Here is a 17,115-nt window from a genome sequence, read left to right as displayed (position 1 = left end):
ACCCTTCAGGAGACATTTGTTTGTAATTGGATTCAGACACAAGTATATCCATTTCTTTGGCAACATTGCTCTAACAGTCTTATTGATTCTAGTACATGCATAGGCCTTGTAAACAGACGTAGTTCCTTAAAGGAATTGTCCACCTAAAAATTTGAATTGTCATAATTTACTCAACCTCATGTCGTTACACACCTGTATGACTTACTTTCGTCTGTGGAACATAAAATAAGATTAAAGTCATACAGGTTTGGAATAATATGAAGATAAGTAAATGACATGACAATTTAAATTTGTGTGTGAAATATCCCTTTAACATATCCCTAAAAAAGCAGTAAACCACCTCCCTTTTTAAACTGTGATTAACTTTACACCATAAAATGTATACACATTCACAGAGTTCACATTATGAAACATTACAGGAGGGTCAGAGACAGTTTAATCTGATTAACATACTGTAAATATATACACACAGCCTCTTTCACACACACATTCATAAACCGTGCACATAATTTCAGGGCATTAATTGTAGGGTAATCTGTGTTATAGACAAACACGTAAGCAACATTTCACTGATACAGTATATTTCGAAAATTGCGACGTTATACCCAGAATCCCTTACTTTACAATTGTAACTGTTAGTTTAGAGTTTCGCAGTATCTAAAACACTGCGTATATTTGTTCTCAGCGCTCCCTCATCATAATGCCTGTAAATCACACCTTCCCTTTTAACAATACATTTTGTAGTTCAACCACATCTGATTGCTATCTCTCACTGAGGACCAAAATAAACTACCTTTTTTTTTTTTTTGAGGTCTGATGTGACACTAAATTTATAGTGACACCATTGCAAACTTGCCATGAACTCAGATAAGAATTCATTTAAATGGCAGACTCCAGATAACTTCACTACCATATGGCCTTGTTCCATCAGGATGAGATTTAGTCACAGTGATTAGAAGAAAAATCCCTTTTCCTGAGGTAAGAGAATAAGCTCAGTCAAATACTAAAAAACACAGATGTGAATGTTGTCATAATTGTCAAATGTTTTGTGATGTTAAGCAGTTTTCTTTCTGATGGGGACTTGTAGATCGAGAGGCCTTTTTCTAATTTCATTGGATGAGGTTTGGTAGTTGGACTGGTCCCATAATGAGCTAGATTGTGAATAGACATGATGTAACAAAATTGGCACAATTGTGATTCATTTCCTGGCATATTATTTCACTCCAGCCAATCAAAGCAGAGCAGAATATCTCAGTGACCAACAGGAATTAGAGTTCACAATAGAAACTGGTAGTGGTTATCAGTTATTGCCGTGACGATCGTTCCTGATGCTCCGAGAGCCACTGGCGGCAGATATCGTGCATGACAGAGTCACCTGAGCTCTCAGCGGCCCGCATCACATCCTGTACAAATGGAGCCGCCTTCACAAGCTCAAGCTTCACAGCCTGGAGATACGCTGCCCGCAGCTTACTGCACTGAAGATATGCCTTTATCTACAGAGAGAGAGAGAGAAAGAAAAGCATGTGAATGAGAGCAAGAAAGTGTGTGAGAAAAAAAAAAAAGGACTGAGAAAGAGAGAAACCACACCTTGTTTTCTGGACTCTTAGATTCTAGAATCAGGCCCTCTAGTTCTTTAGCCTAAACAAAAGAAAAACAAAAATTTTCAGAAATATACACATTATATAATATATACTATATATAGAGAGAGAGAGATACAGGTGCATCTAAAAAAATTTGAATATCATGGAAAAGTTCTTTATTTTTTGTAATTTCATTTAAAAAAAGCAAACTGTATTATATTCTAGATTCATTTGCACTCAAACGGAAATATTTCATGAGTTTTTTTGTTTGTTTTGTTTTAATTCTGATGGTTACGACTTGCAGCTTAGGAAAACTAAAAATTCAGTATCTCAAAAAATTTTAATATTTTCTCAAAGATCAATCAAAAAAAGATTTATAAAACACAAATATTAAAGATCTCCGAAGTAGGTTTAACTACATACTCAATACTAGGTTGGGGCTGCTTCTGCACGAATTACTGCTTCAATGCGGCGTGGCATGGAGGCGATCAGCCTGTGGCACTGCTGAGGCATTATTGAAGCCAAGGTTGCTTTGATAGCGGCCTCTTGACAATACCCCATATATTCTCTGGGGTTCAGGTCAGGCGAGTTAGCTGGCCAATCAAGAACAGTAATATCATGGTCCGCAACCCACTTAGAAGTAGTTTTGGCACTGTGGGCAGGTGCTATTCTTTTTGCAAAATGAAATCAGCCTCTCCATAAAGCTTGTCAGCAGAAGGAAGCATGAAGTACTCTAAAATCTCCTTGTAGACGGCTACATTGATTTTGGACTTGGACCTTGGACACAGTGGACCTGGACCAACACCAGCCGATGACATGGCACCCCAAATCATCACAGACTGTGGAAACTTCACACTGGACTTTAAGCAGCTTGGATTCTGTGCCTCTCCACTTTTCCTCCAGACTCTGGGACCTTGATTTCCAAATGAAATGCAAAATTTACTTTAATCTGAAAAGAGGACTGTGGTGGACCACTGAGCAACAGTCCAGTTATTTTTCTCCTTAGCCCAGGTGAGATGCTTCTTATGTTGTTTCTGCTTCAGGAGTGGCTTGGTTCTAGGAATGTGACATGGCTGTAGCCCATTTCCTGAAGACGTCTGTGTGTGGTGGGTCTTGATGCGTTGACTCCGGCTTCAGTCCATTCCTTGTGAAGCTCTCTCTAGTTCTTGAATCGGCCTTTCCTGACAACCTTCCCAAGGCTGCAGTCATCCCTGTTGCTTGTGCACTTTTTCCTTCCGTCAACTTTTTATGAATATATTTCGATACAGCACTCTGTGAACAGCCAGCCCTTTCAGCGATGACCTTCTGTGGCTTACCCTCCTTGTGGAGGGTGTCGATTATTGTCTTCTGGACAACTGTCAATCAGTAGTCTTCCCCATAATTGTGGTTACATGTTCTAAACTAGCCCAGGAGATACCCAGTATTTACTCAAAATTAATCAAACTAATCAAGCTCAAAATGGAATATTCTAATTTTTTGAGATACTGAATTTTACATTTTCCTAAGCTGTAAGTCGTAACCAGTTACAACAAAAAAAACTCTTGAAATATAGTTTGTTTGCAATGAATCTAGAATAAGAAAGTTTGCTTTTCAAAATTAAATTACAAAAATAAAGAACTTTTCCCTGATATTCTTATTTTTTTCAATGCGCGCGCACACACACACACACACACACACATATATATATATAATACAAATGCAGCAATGCAGATCCACAAATATTGTTAGGTTGGGAACTCACATCAGCTGGACTCTTATCAGCTATTGAGACACAGCTGAGCACAATAGCGTCACAGTCATGTTTAGAGGCTGTCCCAGACTCCCCTACACACTTCAGGAGCTGCCGCACAGATGAGTACTGACGCTGCCGGACAAGGCGCTGTCCGACCCGTATGTACACCGCCAGTGCCTCCAGCTGGAAGTCCTGCATCACATTAAAGATCAAGAGAATCAGAGTCAGATGTGAACAAGACAAAGATTCAGTCTGTAACCACTGTGTCGTAAGTGCTTACCTGTATTACTCGATATGCAATGCCAAAACCTTCCTCGATGTTCTTGCCTCCCAGCATCACCTATGCAATATGCAGAGGTTACAGTGTTTGTTAAAGATTTCATCTTTAGTCTCTGTTAGATTTATGCCACAATGCACAGTCAACCTGTTTTTTTGACACTACCATTTAAAAATTTGGGCTCAGTAAGATTTAAAAAAAATATATATATATATAGAATTCATGCTTTAAATTGATCAAAAGTGACAGTAAAGACATTTATATTATGTTACAAAAGATATCGCAAAATACTAAGCAACCTTTTTCAACATTGATAATCATATTACATGTTTCTTGAGCACCAAATTAGCATATTGCAATGATTTCTTAAGTATCATGTGACACTGAAGACTGAAGTAATGGCTGCTGAAAATTTTGCCATCACAGGAATAAATTACATTTGAAAATATATTCAAATCAAAAAGTTATTTTACATTGTAATAACATTACTTCACAATATTACTGTTTTTTCTGGATTTTCAATCCAATACACAAGAAACTTCTTTCAAAGAAGTCCCCCTTTGTCAAACCTTTGAATGGTAGTGCACATATTTGGCACAGACCAGATCTTGTTGCATGCATGTAAACAGCAAAAGCATCTGATCTGGGCCACTTTCAAATCTGGTTTATAATCTTATATTACTTTATTATATTAGTACACTGAAAAAATCAAATCTGCATTAGGCCATGCATGTAGTATAATTGCAGTCTTAGAGTACAGCACTTTAAGCATAATGTGCAGTTTGAATGTTATGAAATAGGATTATTTTTATGTTTATAAAACTGCTTCTATTTCAGTATTTTGTAAGGTTAATGCTGTAAACCATATCCATACATATCTCTTTTTCCCACAATATGCATTACTCGTACACACTTAAGTCTTGCGGAATTCAAAATAATTAGCTCACGTAATCAGTGTGAAATCCATTCAGGGAAATACTTACAGTTAAACACTTACAAACATAATATACACACATAACACAGACCAGAAAAGAGCAGAAATGTAATGTCATAAATTTAGGATTGGAAAATAATTTATTCGAATTTATCGAAATATTTCTTACATTTTTTTTTATAGATATGCAGCATGTCCACTCTCCCCTCACTATAATACATTCTATTCTATAAATGCAAGACGTCAAGAACTGTCTCCAATGCAACCTACAAAATTAAGGTGTGGTTACGATTACTATTGTTCACAGGTGAAATCCGGTCCTTTTAACAGAAATCCATCCACACCTTTAGAAACAGAGATATGGAAGGGGATGCAGCAAAAGGACTAGGTTGTGTTTATACAGAAGAGCATGTTTTCTTGGCTCACCTTGCAGGCCACATCCACCTTCATGGGGCTGTTTCCAAACAGAGTGGGTGGGGCACTGTTCCCTGTGAGGGCGGGGCTTACAGCTGTCCTGGATGGTGAGCTGTCACAGCGGTGTAAGAAGCGTGTCACCTCCAGCTGCAGCTCAATTGTGTGCATGTGTCTGCAACATTTATGTTCAATTACCACATTAAAATTGCCCAAAGCCAAAATACTGAGGAACGTAATGGAAACTCTTATCAGTACTGACTATATCATAGTTCAATTCAGTGTATGTTATTATACATAATGCAAATAGTAGTAAATTATATGAACTGCAAGTTGGCATACAGTTTGCATCTGGCTGTTTCTCCCCAATAAATATAATTCTAAAATCAATTTGACTAAAAAATTTTAACTTTTTAAAACCTGGAGACATCAGTGGAGCTCATTTTCTTCCTGAAAGAGGAGCTGTGTGATTTCCTGCGGCTCTGTTGTTCCTGCAGGTAAGTTCTCAGGTGCTCTTTGGCTCGGATCAGCCAGCGCTGCTGTTCTCCCAGCTGCAGATATGACTGAGCACCGTGAGAAAAGAAGCGGATACAGGTCATAGCGGCACGAATGTGATCCTACAAAGAGGGGAGAAAATTATAGCAGCATGCTATAGAAAAAGGGAAAATATGTGCATGTGTGTTTTAAGCACCATCATGAACTGCTGGAGTTGGTACAGAGAATGGTAGTGTCCCCTGCGCTGGAGTAACTGACAGGCTGAAAGAAGGTAACGGCCCCAGGTCTCTAGTGTGGGGTCCAGAGTTTCTAACAGACCCTGCAAAGCCCCCAGCCGTCCACGTTCAAGACAGGGCTGAAAGATGCCCTCCAGGAACACATCCTCCGAACACTCCTAGAAACAGACAGAGAAAAAAAAAAGAGACAGAAACTTTATAAATATAAACATACAAGTTCCTCGTATGTTTTATATAACATACCTCTAAAAAAAAAATAAAAAATCAGACCCTGCAAAGCCCCCAGCCGTCCACGTTCAAGACAGGGCTGAAAGATGCCCTCCAGGAACACATCCTCCGAACACTCCTAGAAACAGACAGAGAAAAAAAAAGAGACAGAAACTTTATAAATATAAACATACAAGTTCCTCGTATGTTTTATATAACATACCTCTAAAAAAATAAATAAATAAATAAGATCAAATATACAAAGCAGTTCATAAACTTATTTATAATTTTAGTGTTTTGAAAGAAGTCTCTTATTATGTTCGCCAAGGCTGCATTTATTTTATCAAAAATACAGTAAAATCAGCAATATTGTGAAATATTATTAATAATTACTAATTTCAAATGTTCTATTTTAATATATTTTAAAATGCTATTTATTCCAGTGATGGCAAAGCTGAATCTTCAGAAGCCATTAATCCCATTTTTAGTCTTAAAGACACTTCAGAATTCATTCTAATATGCTGATGTATTATCAATGCTAAAAACAGTCGTGCTCCTTAATATTTTTGTGGATTTTTTCAGTATTTACTGAAGAATAGAAAGTTCAAACAACAGCATTTATTTGAAACAGGCATTTATAAAATGTCTTTACTATCACTTTTGATAGTTAAAAAAATCTACATTTCTTTCTTTCAAACAGTAGTGTAGTTCTAATAATAAAAATGAGATTTAAAGAGCTCTGTAACTTTGCAGAACCTTGTTCTGTATGTGGGTGAGTGCGTCTCTCAGGCAGTCGTGCCGCAGGTAAAAGCTGATGAGGCTTAGGTGTGTGCCGTAAGTGAGCAGGTAAAACAGACACTCCTGATAATAGCTGCACCGCTGAACTCTGCCCTCTGCTCCATCTAGAGGAGCAGAATCAGAGAGAGCCTCCTCCAGCTCACGCAAGGAGGCCAGGATGTCCTCATCCACAGTCTACATAAAAAAAAAAAAACAGACAATGAGTGTGACTTTCCCTGTAAGGAAAGTCTGTGTCTTCTGGGTCTGGGTTTATCATTACCGTGCTCAGAGTGGGTTTGACTGTGGACTCCAGGTGCTGAATGATCTCCTGCAGAAGTCTCACTCCATGGTTTAGCTGGTTCCGATCTACTGGCACTTTCAGACAGCGGGCAAACTTCTCCCTGGCCCCACTCAGATTTCCAGCCTTCAAAGACGCCATACCCCATGCCTGCCAAACTCCGTTAGGGTCTAGTCCACTCTTAGTCGATACCTGAGCATTATAAACAAAAACTGATTGCAAAAAATAGCTGAACCCAAAATCATGACAGGTCACTAGATTTAGAAACCACATTCTCTTTTATTGTATAAAAAAGAGCATCATGTACACTCTGCATAAAATCTCCTTTTGTGCTCAACAGAAGCAAGAAAATCATGAATGTGAGTAAATGATGACATTAAAGTCATCTTTGATTGAACCTTTACTTTAAATCTCACCTCCACAGCTAGCTGGTAGTGCTCTGCCTCTAGCAGCTGGTTGCGCAGACGTGTCACTGCAGTCATTTCCTGAATATCGTCCAGAGATGGAATGTATTTGTAGTTTGCACTGACTAGGATCTTCAACACATCCACCTTACTGATGTAACTGTGGATGGAGAGAGAAGAACTAATTAAAAACAAGTGAAAGATAGATACATTGTTTTTCAAAAGTTTGGTGTCAGTAAGATTTTCTAAAAATAATAATGTATACTTTTATTCAGTAAGGACACATTAAACTGATCAAAACATTAAAATACATTTCTAATGTTACAAACCATTTCTATAATTTCAAATATGTTGTTCATTTAAATGTTCTATTCATTAAAGTATCCTGAAAAAAAGTATTGTGGTTTGCACAAAAATATTAAGCAAGCAACACAATTTTTTTACATGGATAATAATAAGAAATATCTCAAGTGACAAATCAGCATATTAAAATGATTTCTAAAGGATCATGTGACACTGAAGACTGGAGTAATGGCTGCTGAAAATTCAGCTTTACTATCACGGGAAAAAAAAATATTTTAAAATATATTAAAACAGAAAACGGTTCATTTAAATTGTAAAAATATTTCACAATATTACTGTTTTTCCTGGGGTTTTTTTTTGACCAAATAAATACAGCATGTGTAAACATAAGAGACTTTGGAACAACAGAATCAATTTAATTCTGCTCTCACTCACAGTTTATGCTTTTTAAATTAAAACAAAGAAAAAAGATACTACATTCAGATTACACATGTAAAGGTATGCGTTTCTCACCTGTCACAGAGTGCAGGCTCATGGGTGCATTCAGCGTTTACAAACATGAGTTTGGCACTGAACAGCAGCTGACGCATCACATCTGTCAGCAGACGTGCATCCACCTCAGGATTGGTCAGTTTGCGGGAGAGTGAGCGGCAGTGGCCAATCAGCTGTTGCCCGCAGGCTGCGTGATCACTGTGTAGCGTCAGTATAGCGACACACAGGGATGCGCTGGGTGCCTTTAACATAAAGAGAGAAAAACTTCAGGAAATATGAATGAGACAATATAAAATATATCACATTTAAACCAATCACTGTCAAACAAGCAATCCTTCAGCTCCATTGCGAGTAGAAAATCACACCTGCTCATAGTAGAACTCGCTCTTCAGCTGCTGGTTCTCTGCTGGGTTTGGACTCAGGCGGTACTGCTTTCGTGGAACCTCAGGCAGACTGAGAACCCCATTTAGGACTCCATCAACGGATGCAGGGCTGCCAACTACTGAGAAAAGTTTAGTTTACAATCTTGTAATCATCATCTGAGTAAAGGCATCAATATTTTGCCATACAACCAAAACAAAGAGATTTGTAGACCTCATGAGATGATAATGAAAAATAGCTTGTGTGTGAGACGAACCAAACAGAGACAAGTTTACCTTCCCCCTGTTCAGGCTCCTCATCTGAGCTGCAATAAACACAACATGAGAAATCAAGGCACATAACAATCGTAGATTAGGGTGAGAAGCATCAAACTAGATCCTATTCTGATTTCTCTTAATGGTTCTGGTTCCTTAATGGTTCTTTTAGTACTTTTCACTAAAAGAAATACACAGAAATACAAAGAAACAGTAATTTTCACTAAAAGAAATGTTCAAAAGTTTGGGGCCAGTAAGTCTCTTATGTTCACCAAGACTGCTTTCATTTGATCATAAATACAGCAAAAAAATAATAATAAATAATAATAATAATATTAGGAAATATGATTACAATTTAAAATAACTGTTTTCTATTTTAATATATTTTCAAATGAAATGTATTATTGTGATGGCAAAGCTGAATTTTCAGCAGTCATTATGTCTTCAGTGTCACATGATCCTTCAGAAATTATTCTAATATGCTGATCTGCTGCTCAGAAAACATTTTAATAATAAGAAATATCTCAAGTGACAAATCAGCATATTAAAATGATTTCTAAAGGATCATGTGACACTGAAGACTGGAGTAATGGCTGCTGAAAATTCAGCTTTACTATCACGGGAAAAAAAAATATTTTAAAATATATTAAAACAGAAAACGGTTCATTTAAATTGTAAAAATATTTCACAATATTACTGTTTTTCCTGGGGTTCATTTGATCATAAATACAGCAAAAAAATAATAAATAATAATAATAATAATATTAGGAAATATGATTACAATTTAAAATAACTGTTTTCTATTTTAATATATTTTCAAATGAAATGTATTATTGTGATGGCAAAGCTGAATTTTCAGCAGTCATTATGTCTTCAGTGTCACATGATCCTTCAGAAATTATTCTAATATGCTGATCTGCTGCTCAGAAAACATTTCTTATTATTGTCAATTTTTAAAAACTACAGTTTAATATTTTTGTGGAAACTGATTCTTTTTTCAAGATTATTTGATGAACAACTTAATGCATCAATTTAATGCATCCTTGCTGAATAAAACTATTAATTTCTTAAATCTTGCTGACCCCAAACTTTTTTGTAAAAGGAGAAAAAAAAAATGTAATAATGAGATAATTAGGAAATATGATTACAATTTAAAATAACTGTTTTCTATTTTAATATATTTTCAAATGAAATGTATTATTGTGATGGCAAAGCTGAATTTTCAGCAGTCATTATGTCTTCAGTGTCACATGATCCTTCAGAAATTATTCTAATATGCTGATCTGCTGCTCAGAAAACATTTCTTATTATTGTCAATTTTTAAAAACTACAGTTTAATATTTTTGTGGAAACTGATTCTTTTTTCAAGATTATTTGATGAACAACTTAATGCATCAATTTAATGCATCCTTGCTGAATAAAACTATTAATTTCTTAAATCTTGCTGACCCCAAACTTTTTTTGTAAAAGGAGAAAAAAAATGTAATCATGAGATGATTTAGATAATAATAAACATTATAAAACAATTATTGTTTACACAGACAATACAATGGCTTTTCAGTTTGTTCAAATGTGGCACAAATACAATCCAATAATTCACCTTAATCAACTATTATACAGCAATATCAAATGAACAAAATATGTGGAACCATGTTCCATTTGATATACTCTGACAAAATTAGCTGCTGTTCAGTACTTTAAAATCAAACAGCAGGTACAGGAACTAAACTGATTTAAGTTTCATAACATAAGTACATTTTAAGCTGTATGTGTTTGATTCACTAAAACAAATCCGCTCATAAGGGTCATTCATCTGGGAATCATAGTACTCTTGTACAATCGGTTCTTAGTTACCAACCATATTAACAACAAGTTCAATGACACAAAAACCATATGACCACTTGTGCACTTATGAAGTGTGCTTTTAAAAGGTGTTTGTGCATGTGTCTTACTCCATGTGGAAGAAGTTGTAGCACTGGTCACAGACTCTGACAGGCTCTTCAGAGCCCTCTACAACCATCTTCCTGCAGGAGCAGGAATGACACACCAGCCTGCCACAGCGTCTGCAGTGGTGCCGTCTGTTAAACTGACACAGGAGAAGATTTACGTTAAGACTCATTCTTAAAGAGAGGCCTAATAGAGAGCAGAGCAGGAAATCACAGCAGGAGCACATCCCATCACATTAGCTTATTCACAGCCCATTTCACTCATACACTCTGCCTCTCTCACCATGGTGAATCTCTCCCTCTGGCAGACCATACAGATGTGCTGTTTGTGGTCTGGGATCCAGTCCTTGCGGTCAGGGGTTTTTTCTGGAGGGGTGAAAGGTGTGGCCAGCTGCCAGATCCTCTTCCCACTGGGGCGTCTCTCACTGGAGGGTGTATGCATGGGTGTGCTGCCTGAAGAAAGTGTGTGCAAACATGACTTATAAGGTCTTTTTACCTTCAGGGTTGCATGCTAAATAGAGTGTGGCTAAGGAAAAAAAGCATGGTCAGTGAAAGAGGTGTGGCTTATACCTGCTGATGGAGGAGGGGTGTGGCTTGGAGAAGAGGGGCCGCTCTCCTGGGCTGGACACTGCAGAAATGCATCTTGCAGACTAATGACAGAGTCTGAGACAGAAAGAGAGAGGAAGAGAAATAGATTAGTGGAAAGAAGAATTGCAATGTAATGATTTCAAACCTCTAATAACACTAACATTGACAGGAATGTTTGTTTTCAACTAACAATTCAGCTAAAAGACTGATCCACCGTTCCAACTCACCAGAACGTGACCACTCTCTGTTTAACGTTCTCCAAATTCATTCTGGTGATGTTTCAACTCCTGTTTCGTACACATTTTGGTCTGACATGAACAGCTGCAGATATACAGCAGGGTCATCAAATCTGACAAGACAGTTAACAGACTACCGAAATCTATTACCTCTCTCTATTTCACACAAAATGGCTTTAATGCTACCCAAATTCACTCTGGTGATGTCTAACCTTCTCTGTTTTATATGCTAGAAAGCATATACAGCAAATCTGACAGGACAGCATTACAGATTACCAAAACCTGTCATCCCTCTCTATTTCACACAGAGCTGCTTTAACGCTCCTCAAATTCACTCTGGTGATGTCTAATCTTCTCTGTTTCATGCTCTAGAAAGCATTTTGGTCTGATGTGAACAGCTGCAGAAACAGAATGGTGAAAAGTGCTAATTGTTCCTATATTACTGGCACAGTCAAGTCAATACAACAAAATAATTCAGCACCAACTGGACATTTCAGTCACAGTAATGCAGCATCAATACATCATTCAATTTATTCAATCATCATAGGAGATAGCCACGTTTCCACTGCCATTTACAGTAGGTTTACACAAAAGTCAGTTGTACTATCCAGTGATTGTTTTTCAAATCTTTCCATAGACTTACCTTGGCCTCCAGCATTAGACTGAATACAGATTCAGGATTCTTTGTAGACTCCTCCCTCAACTCCTGCCACGCCTCCCATGGCAATGGTGGCTGCAAACTCAGCATCTAAATGACAAAATTATGTCACCAGCCAACTTCTGCAATATGGACATTACAGTTTATATGTGCAAAAACTGGCACGGCTTGTAATCTAAAAACAGAACAGTAATTTCAGCCTCTGTCTATAGCTTATAAAAAACAGACAGAAGATGACATGGTATTGCAGTTTTTTTCTGTTAATACTTACTGGCATGTTTATGCACATTAAAGTGTCTTAACATAAAGATACTCTTTAAATTATGGGAGCACAGTAATACATGAGTAAAAATACAAGCACATAGCAAAACAGAATTCCTTTTGCCAGTCTAACACTGATACAGTAAATAAGTAGAGCATTGCTGTGTCAGACTGACCTGCTGGTACATGTCCAGCTCATGTTTCCTCTGCTGAAGCTGCTCTCGGAGTGGATCCTGGGTGTCCTGGTCACTGAGACAGAATTGCAGCAGCTCTAAACACTCTTGTAAAGGCCAGCGGTCCAAACCCTGCAGAACCACACGTCCACGCAGCTCCCAGTCCCTTACACGAAACAACTGCTCCGCACTGCTGCATTCTTTACAAAGAGACATACACAAAGATATCTGTAAAATATCCTTCTTTATGGTCTTGTCAAGGACTGTCTGAACTTTTTAATTATGATTATTTATGGGACAACTCCCCCCAAAATTTATTTATTTTGTACTTAAGGATTTTTTTATTTATTTACACAACATGCTGTCAAATACTTCAACTGAATAAATGAAATCAATTGATTAAAATTAATTCTCTGTCTGACAACAAATACAAAAGATGCTGTAAATAATACACGATACCAATATAACCCTGTTTTAAATAACTGGCTAGGGCATATTTGAAATTATACATCTCTTTACTGTCTATTGTAACACTAAATGAATAATTACTGTTTCAAGTTTGAGAAGAGTACATTTTTTTCCCAATCAAGAACACTTCATAGTAGCTACACATTAAAAGTCAGCATGAAATAGAAATTTGCTTGGGTGAAATTTATTCTCTAATCTTTTAGTTTGCTTAAACCCCACTCCTTGAAGTGCCACATCCATATCGTAACAGAATAGAATACAGATTAAGGGGGCATTTTTTGCCCTAAAATGTAACGCATCCAAGATATGTAATTTTTTACTTTTTTTTTTTTGGACTCCAAGATATGCATCTTTTGTCACTTTATGGCACTTTTGATGGTAATTCTGGTAAATCCAAGAAGCTAGGGCATATTTGAAATTATACATCTCTTTACTGTCTATTGTAACACTAAATGAATAATTACTGTTTCAAGTTTGAGAAGAGTAAATTTTTTTCCCAATCAAGAACACTTCATAGTAGCTACACATTAAAAGTCAGCATGAAATAGAAATTTGCTTGGGTGAAATTTATTCTCTAATCTTTTAGTTTGCTTAAACCCCACTCCTTGAAGTGCCACGTCCATATCGTAACAGAATAGAATACAGATTAAGGGGGCATTTTTTGCCCTAAAATGTAACGCATCCAAGATATGTAATTTTTTACTTATTTTTTTTTTGACTCCAAGATATGCATCTTTTGTCACTTTATGGCACTTTTGATGGTAATTCTGGTAAATCCAAGAGTAAAAACTGTACCAGACACTGTGTCACCCAGGTAAATCTTACCTTGCAGGGCAGTGCATGCCAGCAGTTTGTCCCGGAGTGCCCCCTCCTGACTGCAGGGTTGTGCATACAGCTCTAGGAGGTCTAGGGCTCTGTTCAGATCACCCATATTTAGGGCTTGCTGAAAAGCCTCAGCAGCAATTGCTTGTCCCACATTGCTCTGCAAGCCAGAAAACAACATTCCCACCACAGGCTTCCCACAGAGAGCTGCCCCAAGACCCTCATCTGCTTCCAACGAGACCCCTAGAACTGGCTCAGCCATGGTCCGTAGGTACATTCTCAGGATAGGGAAGTTTTTAAGCAGGGATTCCCCTTCCTTTGAGATCTGGTCTCCATCCAAAACCACTTCTTTACGTCCAGATCCGCGAAAATAGCCTGACCAGCCAGAGGAGGTTGCTCGGGTCACGCCACCCCGACTGGCACTGAGGCAAGCCAGGGCGGCGACAAGGGGTGAACGGGACTTCAGGAAAGACAGTGCAGATGGAGTGAGGAGAAAAGAAGAAGGAGGGCATGAAGACGGTGAGGGCGGAGAAGTGGAGAGACTGGTGGATGTAGCAGACATGTCCTCCACAGAGACCTCAGACTCAGAACTGGGGTCAGAGGTTGTGGCAGGGTCAGAGATGTCAAGGGAAGGGGCGCACTCCAGAGCATACTGCTGGAGAATTGAGGCAATGCTGGCTGGGCAGAACACCCCACTGTTGAGCCCAGCAATCCTCGGCTGCCCCTGAGAAAAGGTCACAGCCCTAGAATCCCAGAGAGGGAGAGTTTCACAGCAGCGCTGAACTACAACCTGTTGCACACTAAAACGCAGCCGCTCCTGCTGCAGGAGAGACAGAACCCTGCAAAAAGAGACATATATGACTGATATGTACATTTGTAAAATGCAGCACTTTAAGAAAGACAGATCCTTGTTTACCTGTCAGGTGACACCTGTCTGTCAAACAACAGGAGAGAGAGAAGCTGGGTAGGCGACTGAAGCAAAAGTAATAGAGGATTTCCGAGTTTCACTTCCATGGACTGATCTAAGGTCAGACCACAAATATCAGACTCAGAGCTCATAATACTTTAAAGATTCCAGTCAACAGAATTATTGAAATGGCATGTCTACTGTATAGTCTTACCTTCTGACCATAGACTGCGCACCAGTACTGAAGCCAACACATTGACATAATCAAGGAAGTTGCGTATGTAATCTGGCCTGCCAGGGGCGCTGTCAGGCTCAAACGGGCAGAGCTGGTCTAGATACTGTAGGAGTTGTTTCATAGCAGTCCGCACTGGATGGGAATCGAGTTCAGACTGCTTAAGACCAGCCTGTTCAGCCAGCGCCGTCAGGAGAGAGCTCCCTGTCAGACCATCTACTACAGGGGAATAGAAGAAGTCAAAATTAATAACATAAATTACATTTTAAAGGGGTCAGGCCACAGAAAATGGAAAAGCCTTAGAATGAGAGTTGTATTTGATGTAATATGGCGTTATTGCACCAAGAATTTAAAAAGTCCCTCCCCAATCAATCCAAACCATTTAATGAATATAAGATGCAATAACATCTTTCTCAATGAATTATAATTATGACAAGGTTTTAAGAATTGAAATTATGACATCAAAAATAAAATATGAAATGTCATAACTGATTTCTACATTTTATCTCAGTTTTGACTATTAATTTTTTTATTTCATAATTTCAACTTTTTGTAATGATTGACTTTTTATGTTGTGATGACTGTTTATCTCATAATTTTGACTTTGTCAATTTCAACTTTTATGTCAAAACTCCTATCACAATTTCAGCTTTTTTAGTCGTTTTTGTAAAAATTGTCACTTTTTATCTCATAATTTCAACATTTTATGTCATAATGGTTTTGTAAATGGGCTTCCATTAAAATCAGCCAATGAGAATCAACAAAAAAGAATTATATTTATATATATGGTTCAGTCGTAAAAAGACTACTGAACCAAATTTTTAAGTGGATTAAAAATGTGTCCCCTTATCATTTATAAGGCCCCCTTAAATGTCTGTAGACTACAGAGCACAGAATAAAAAATAAAAAAACAATGACAATTTACTTATCACAAATGTTTTAGACAAGAATACATACTGTAAGGTGCTTAACTACAACACTGTGAGCACAAATTTGAACAAATCTAGAAGAAAAAAAAATCGACTAACATCATCATGTTTTGTGCCAAAGAGTTCCAGTGTGTGCTGAAATGAGCACAAAGATAATGCCAAGCTCACTTTGCTAATACCTGAGGTGTTGGTGGCAGAGGTCAGGGTTTGAAGTGTGACCTCTAGGCGCTGATTCAGGTTTAGACGGGAGGCGATACTCTCCTCTGTTAATGTTGAATGACAAGACAGCAGCACTTCCTGGGCACTACAGCCAAAGGGACTGTAGACAGCATTCTCCTCTCCATTACAGTCTAGAGTAGAAATATGTTAAAATAAAGAGGCTATGTAAAGTAAAACAAAAATATAAGTGAGCATGCAACTGTGTGTTTAGTTTTACTTGTTCCTTTGCTGGTGGAGGTTCTATTAAGGACCTTGCTGATTTGTTGCAGTACTGAAGGGAAGCCTCTAATACTGCTGGTGTGAAGAACCTTTGGATCTACTCGCATACCTGCGGTAGGCAAAATAAGTCAGGACTCGGCAATAAAGATGGCCCAAATAAAGTTGCTTGATGCAGGCTCACCTCTGGCCTCCAGAAAGCTGCTGAGTCTTCTTTCGGCAGTCTCGAGCAGCTGCCTTGAAGTTTTCCACAGTGTGCACTGACAGCAGGAGAGGTCAAATGCCGCCATAGCTGCAGGGCTCAACTCTTCCAGCAGTGGTTGCACGAGGTCTGGGGAGTCTGCAGAGTGCTGGGAGAGCCAGTAATTGTCCTCTAGACAGGGTATTGGCCGGCTCGAGGTACTGAGTAAACGTTCGGCCACATCAGAGATAGAATAAAAGGCCATGCCTGAAAAAAGAAAGACAGCAAGTAGGTCTTATATATATATATATATATATATATATCTCAGTAATTTACAAAAATGTGACCCACTTTATTCTTTTATGGGTTAGCCTTAGGTAATCATACCAACCTGTATCATATTTGTTTAATAAAATCCAATACTTTCTTATGAATTTTGGGGTGCTAATTCCAAAAAAAGCACATCACACTCTCTCACAAAATATGTGCATTTCATAG

The 17,115-nt window shown here is 38.0% G+C and overlaps 1 protein-coding gene across 1 annotated transcript in view; it reads right to left on the bottom strand.

Annotated features, from left to right (window-relative positions):
- Positions 1–280: 280 nt before the first annotated feature.
- Positions 281–17,115, bottom strand: part of LOC107588685 (zinc finger FYVE domain-containing protein 26) — a 29,599-nt gene continuing 12,764 nt past the window's right edge. Inside the window, exons 15-40 of the mRNA XM_016276895.1 lie at positions 16,621–16,884; positions 16,438–16,548; positions 16,181–16,351; positions 15,055–15,291; positions 14,850–14,955; positions 13,937–14,772; positions 12,647–12,843; positions 12,195–12,299; positions 11,629–11,636; positions 11,543–11,559; positions 11,298–11,390; positions 11,011–11,180; positions 10,734–10,867; positions 8,803–8,831; positions 8,512–8,645; positions 8,168–8,388; positions 7,364–7,511; positions 6,930–7,139; positions 6,629–6,844; positions 5,626–5,823; positions 5,355–5,551; positions 4,950–5,109; positions 3,593–3,652; positions 3,322–3,504; positions 1,588–1,638; positions 281–1,493 (exon numbers count right to left, since the gene is read on the bottom strand). Of these exons, the coding sequence (XP_016132381.1) occupies positions 1,305–1,493; positions 1,588–1,638; positions 3,322–3,504; positions 3,593–3,652; positions 4,950–5,109; positions 5,355–5,551; positions 5,626–5,823; positions 6,629–6,844; positions 6,930–7,139; positions 7,364–7,511; positions 8,168–8,388; positions 8,512–8,645; positions 8,803–8,831; positions 10,734–10,867; positions 11,011–11,180; positions 11,298–11,390; positions 11,543–11,559; positions 11,629–11,636; positions 12,195–12,299; positions 12,647–12,843; positions 13,937–14,772; positions 14,850–14,955; positions 15,055–15,291; positions 16,181–16,351; positions 16,438–16,548; positions 16,621–16,884 (4,445 nt within the window). The 3' untranslated portion in view covers positions 281–1,304. The remainder of the gene's footprint in view (positions 1,494–1,587; positions 1,639–3,321; positions 3,505–3,592; positions 3,653–4,949; positions 5,110–5,354; positions 5,552–5,625; positions 5,824–6,628; positions 6,845–6,929; positions 7,140–7,363; positions 7,512–8,167; positions 8,389–8,511; positions 8,646–8,802; positions 8,832–10,733; positions 10,868–11,010; positions 11,181–11,297; positions 11,391–11,542; positions 11,560–11,628; positions 11,637–12,194; positions 12,300–12,646; positions 12,844–13,936; positions 14,773–14,849; positions 14,956–15,054; positions 15,292–16,180; positions 16,352–16,437; positions 16,549–16,620; positions 16,885–17,115) is intronic.

Source organism: Sinocyclocheilus grahami, unplaced genomic scaffold (genome assembly GCF_001515645.1).
Source record: "Sinocyclocheilus grahami isolate Dianchi unplaced genomic scaffold, SAMN03320097.WGS_v1.1 scaffold106.1, whole genome shotgun sequence".
Lineage (NCBI taxonomy): Eukaryota > Metazoa > Chordata > Actinopteri > Cypriniformes > Cyprinidae > Sinocyclocheilus > Sinocyclocheilus grahami.
Note: the sequence above shows the minus strand (reverse complement) of the source record. Positions and strands in the feature narration are given on the sequence as shown.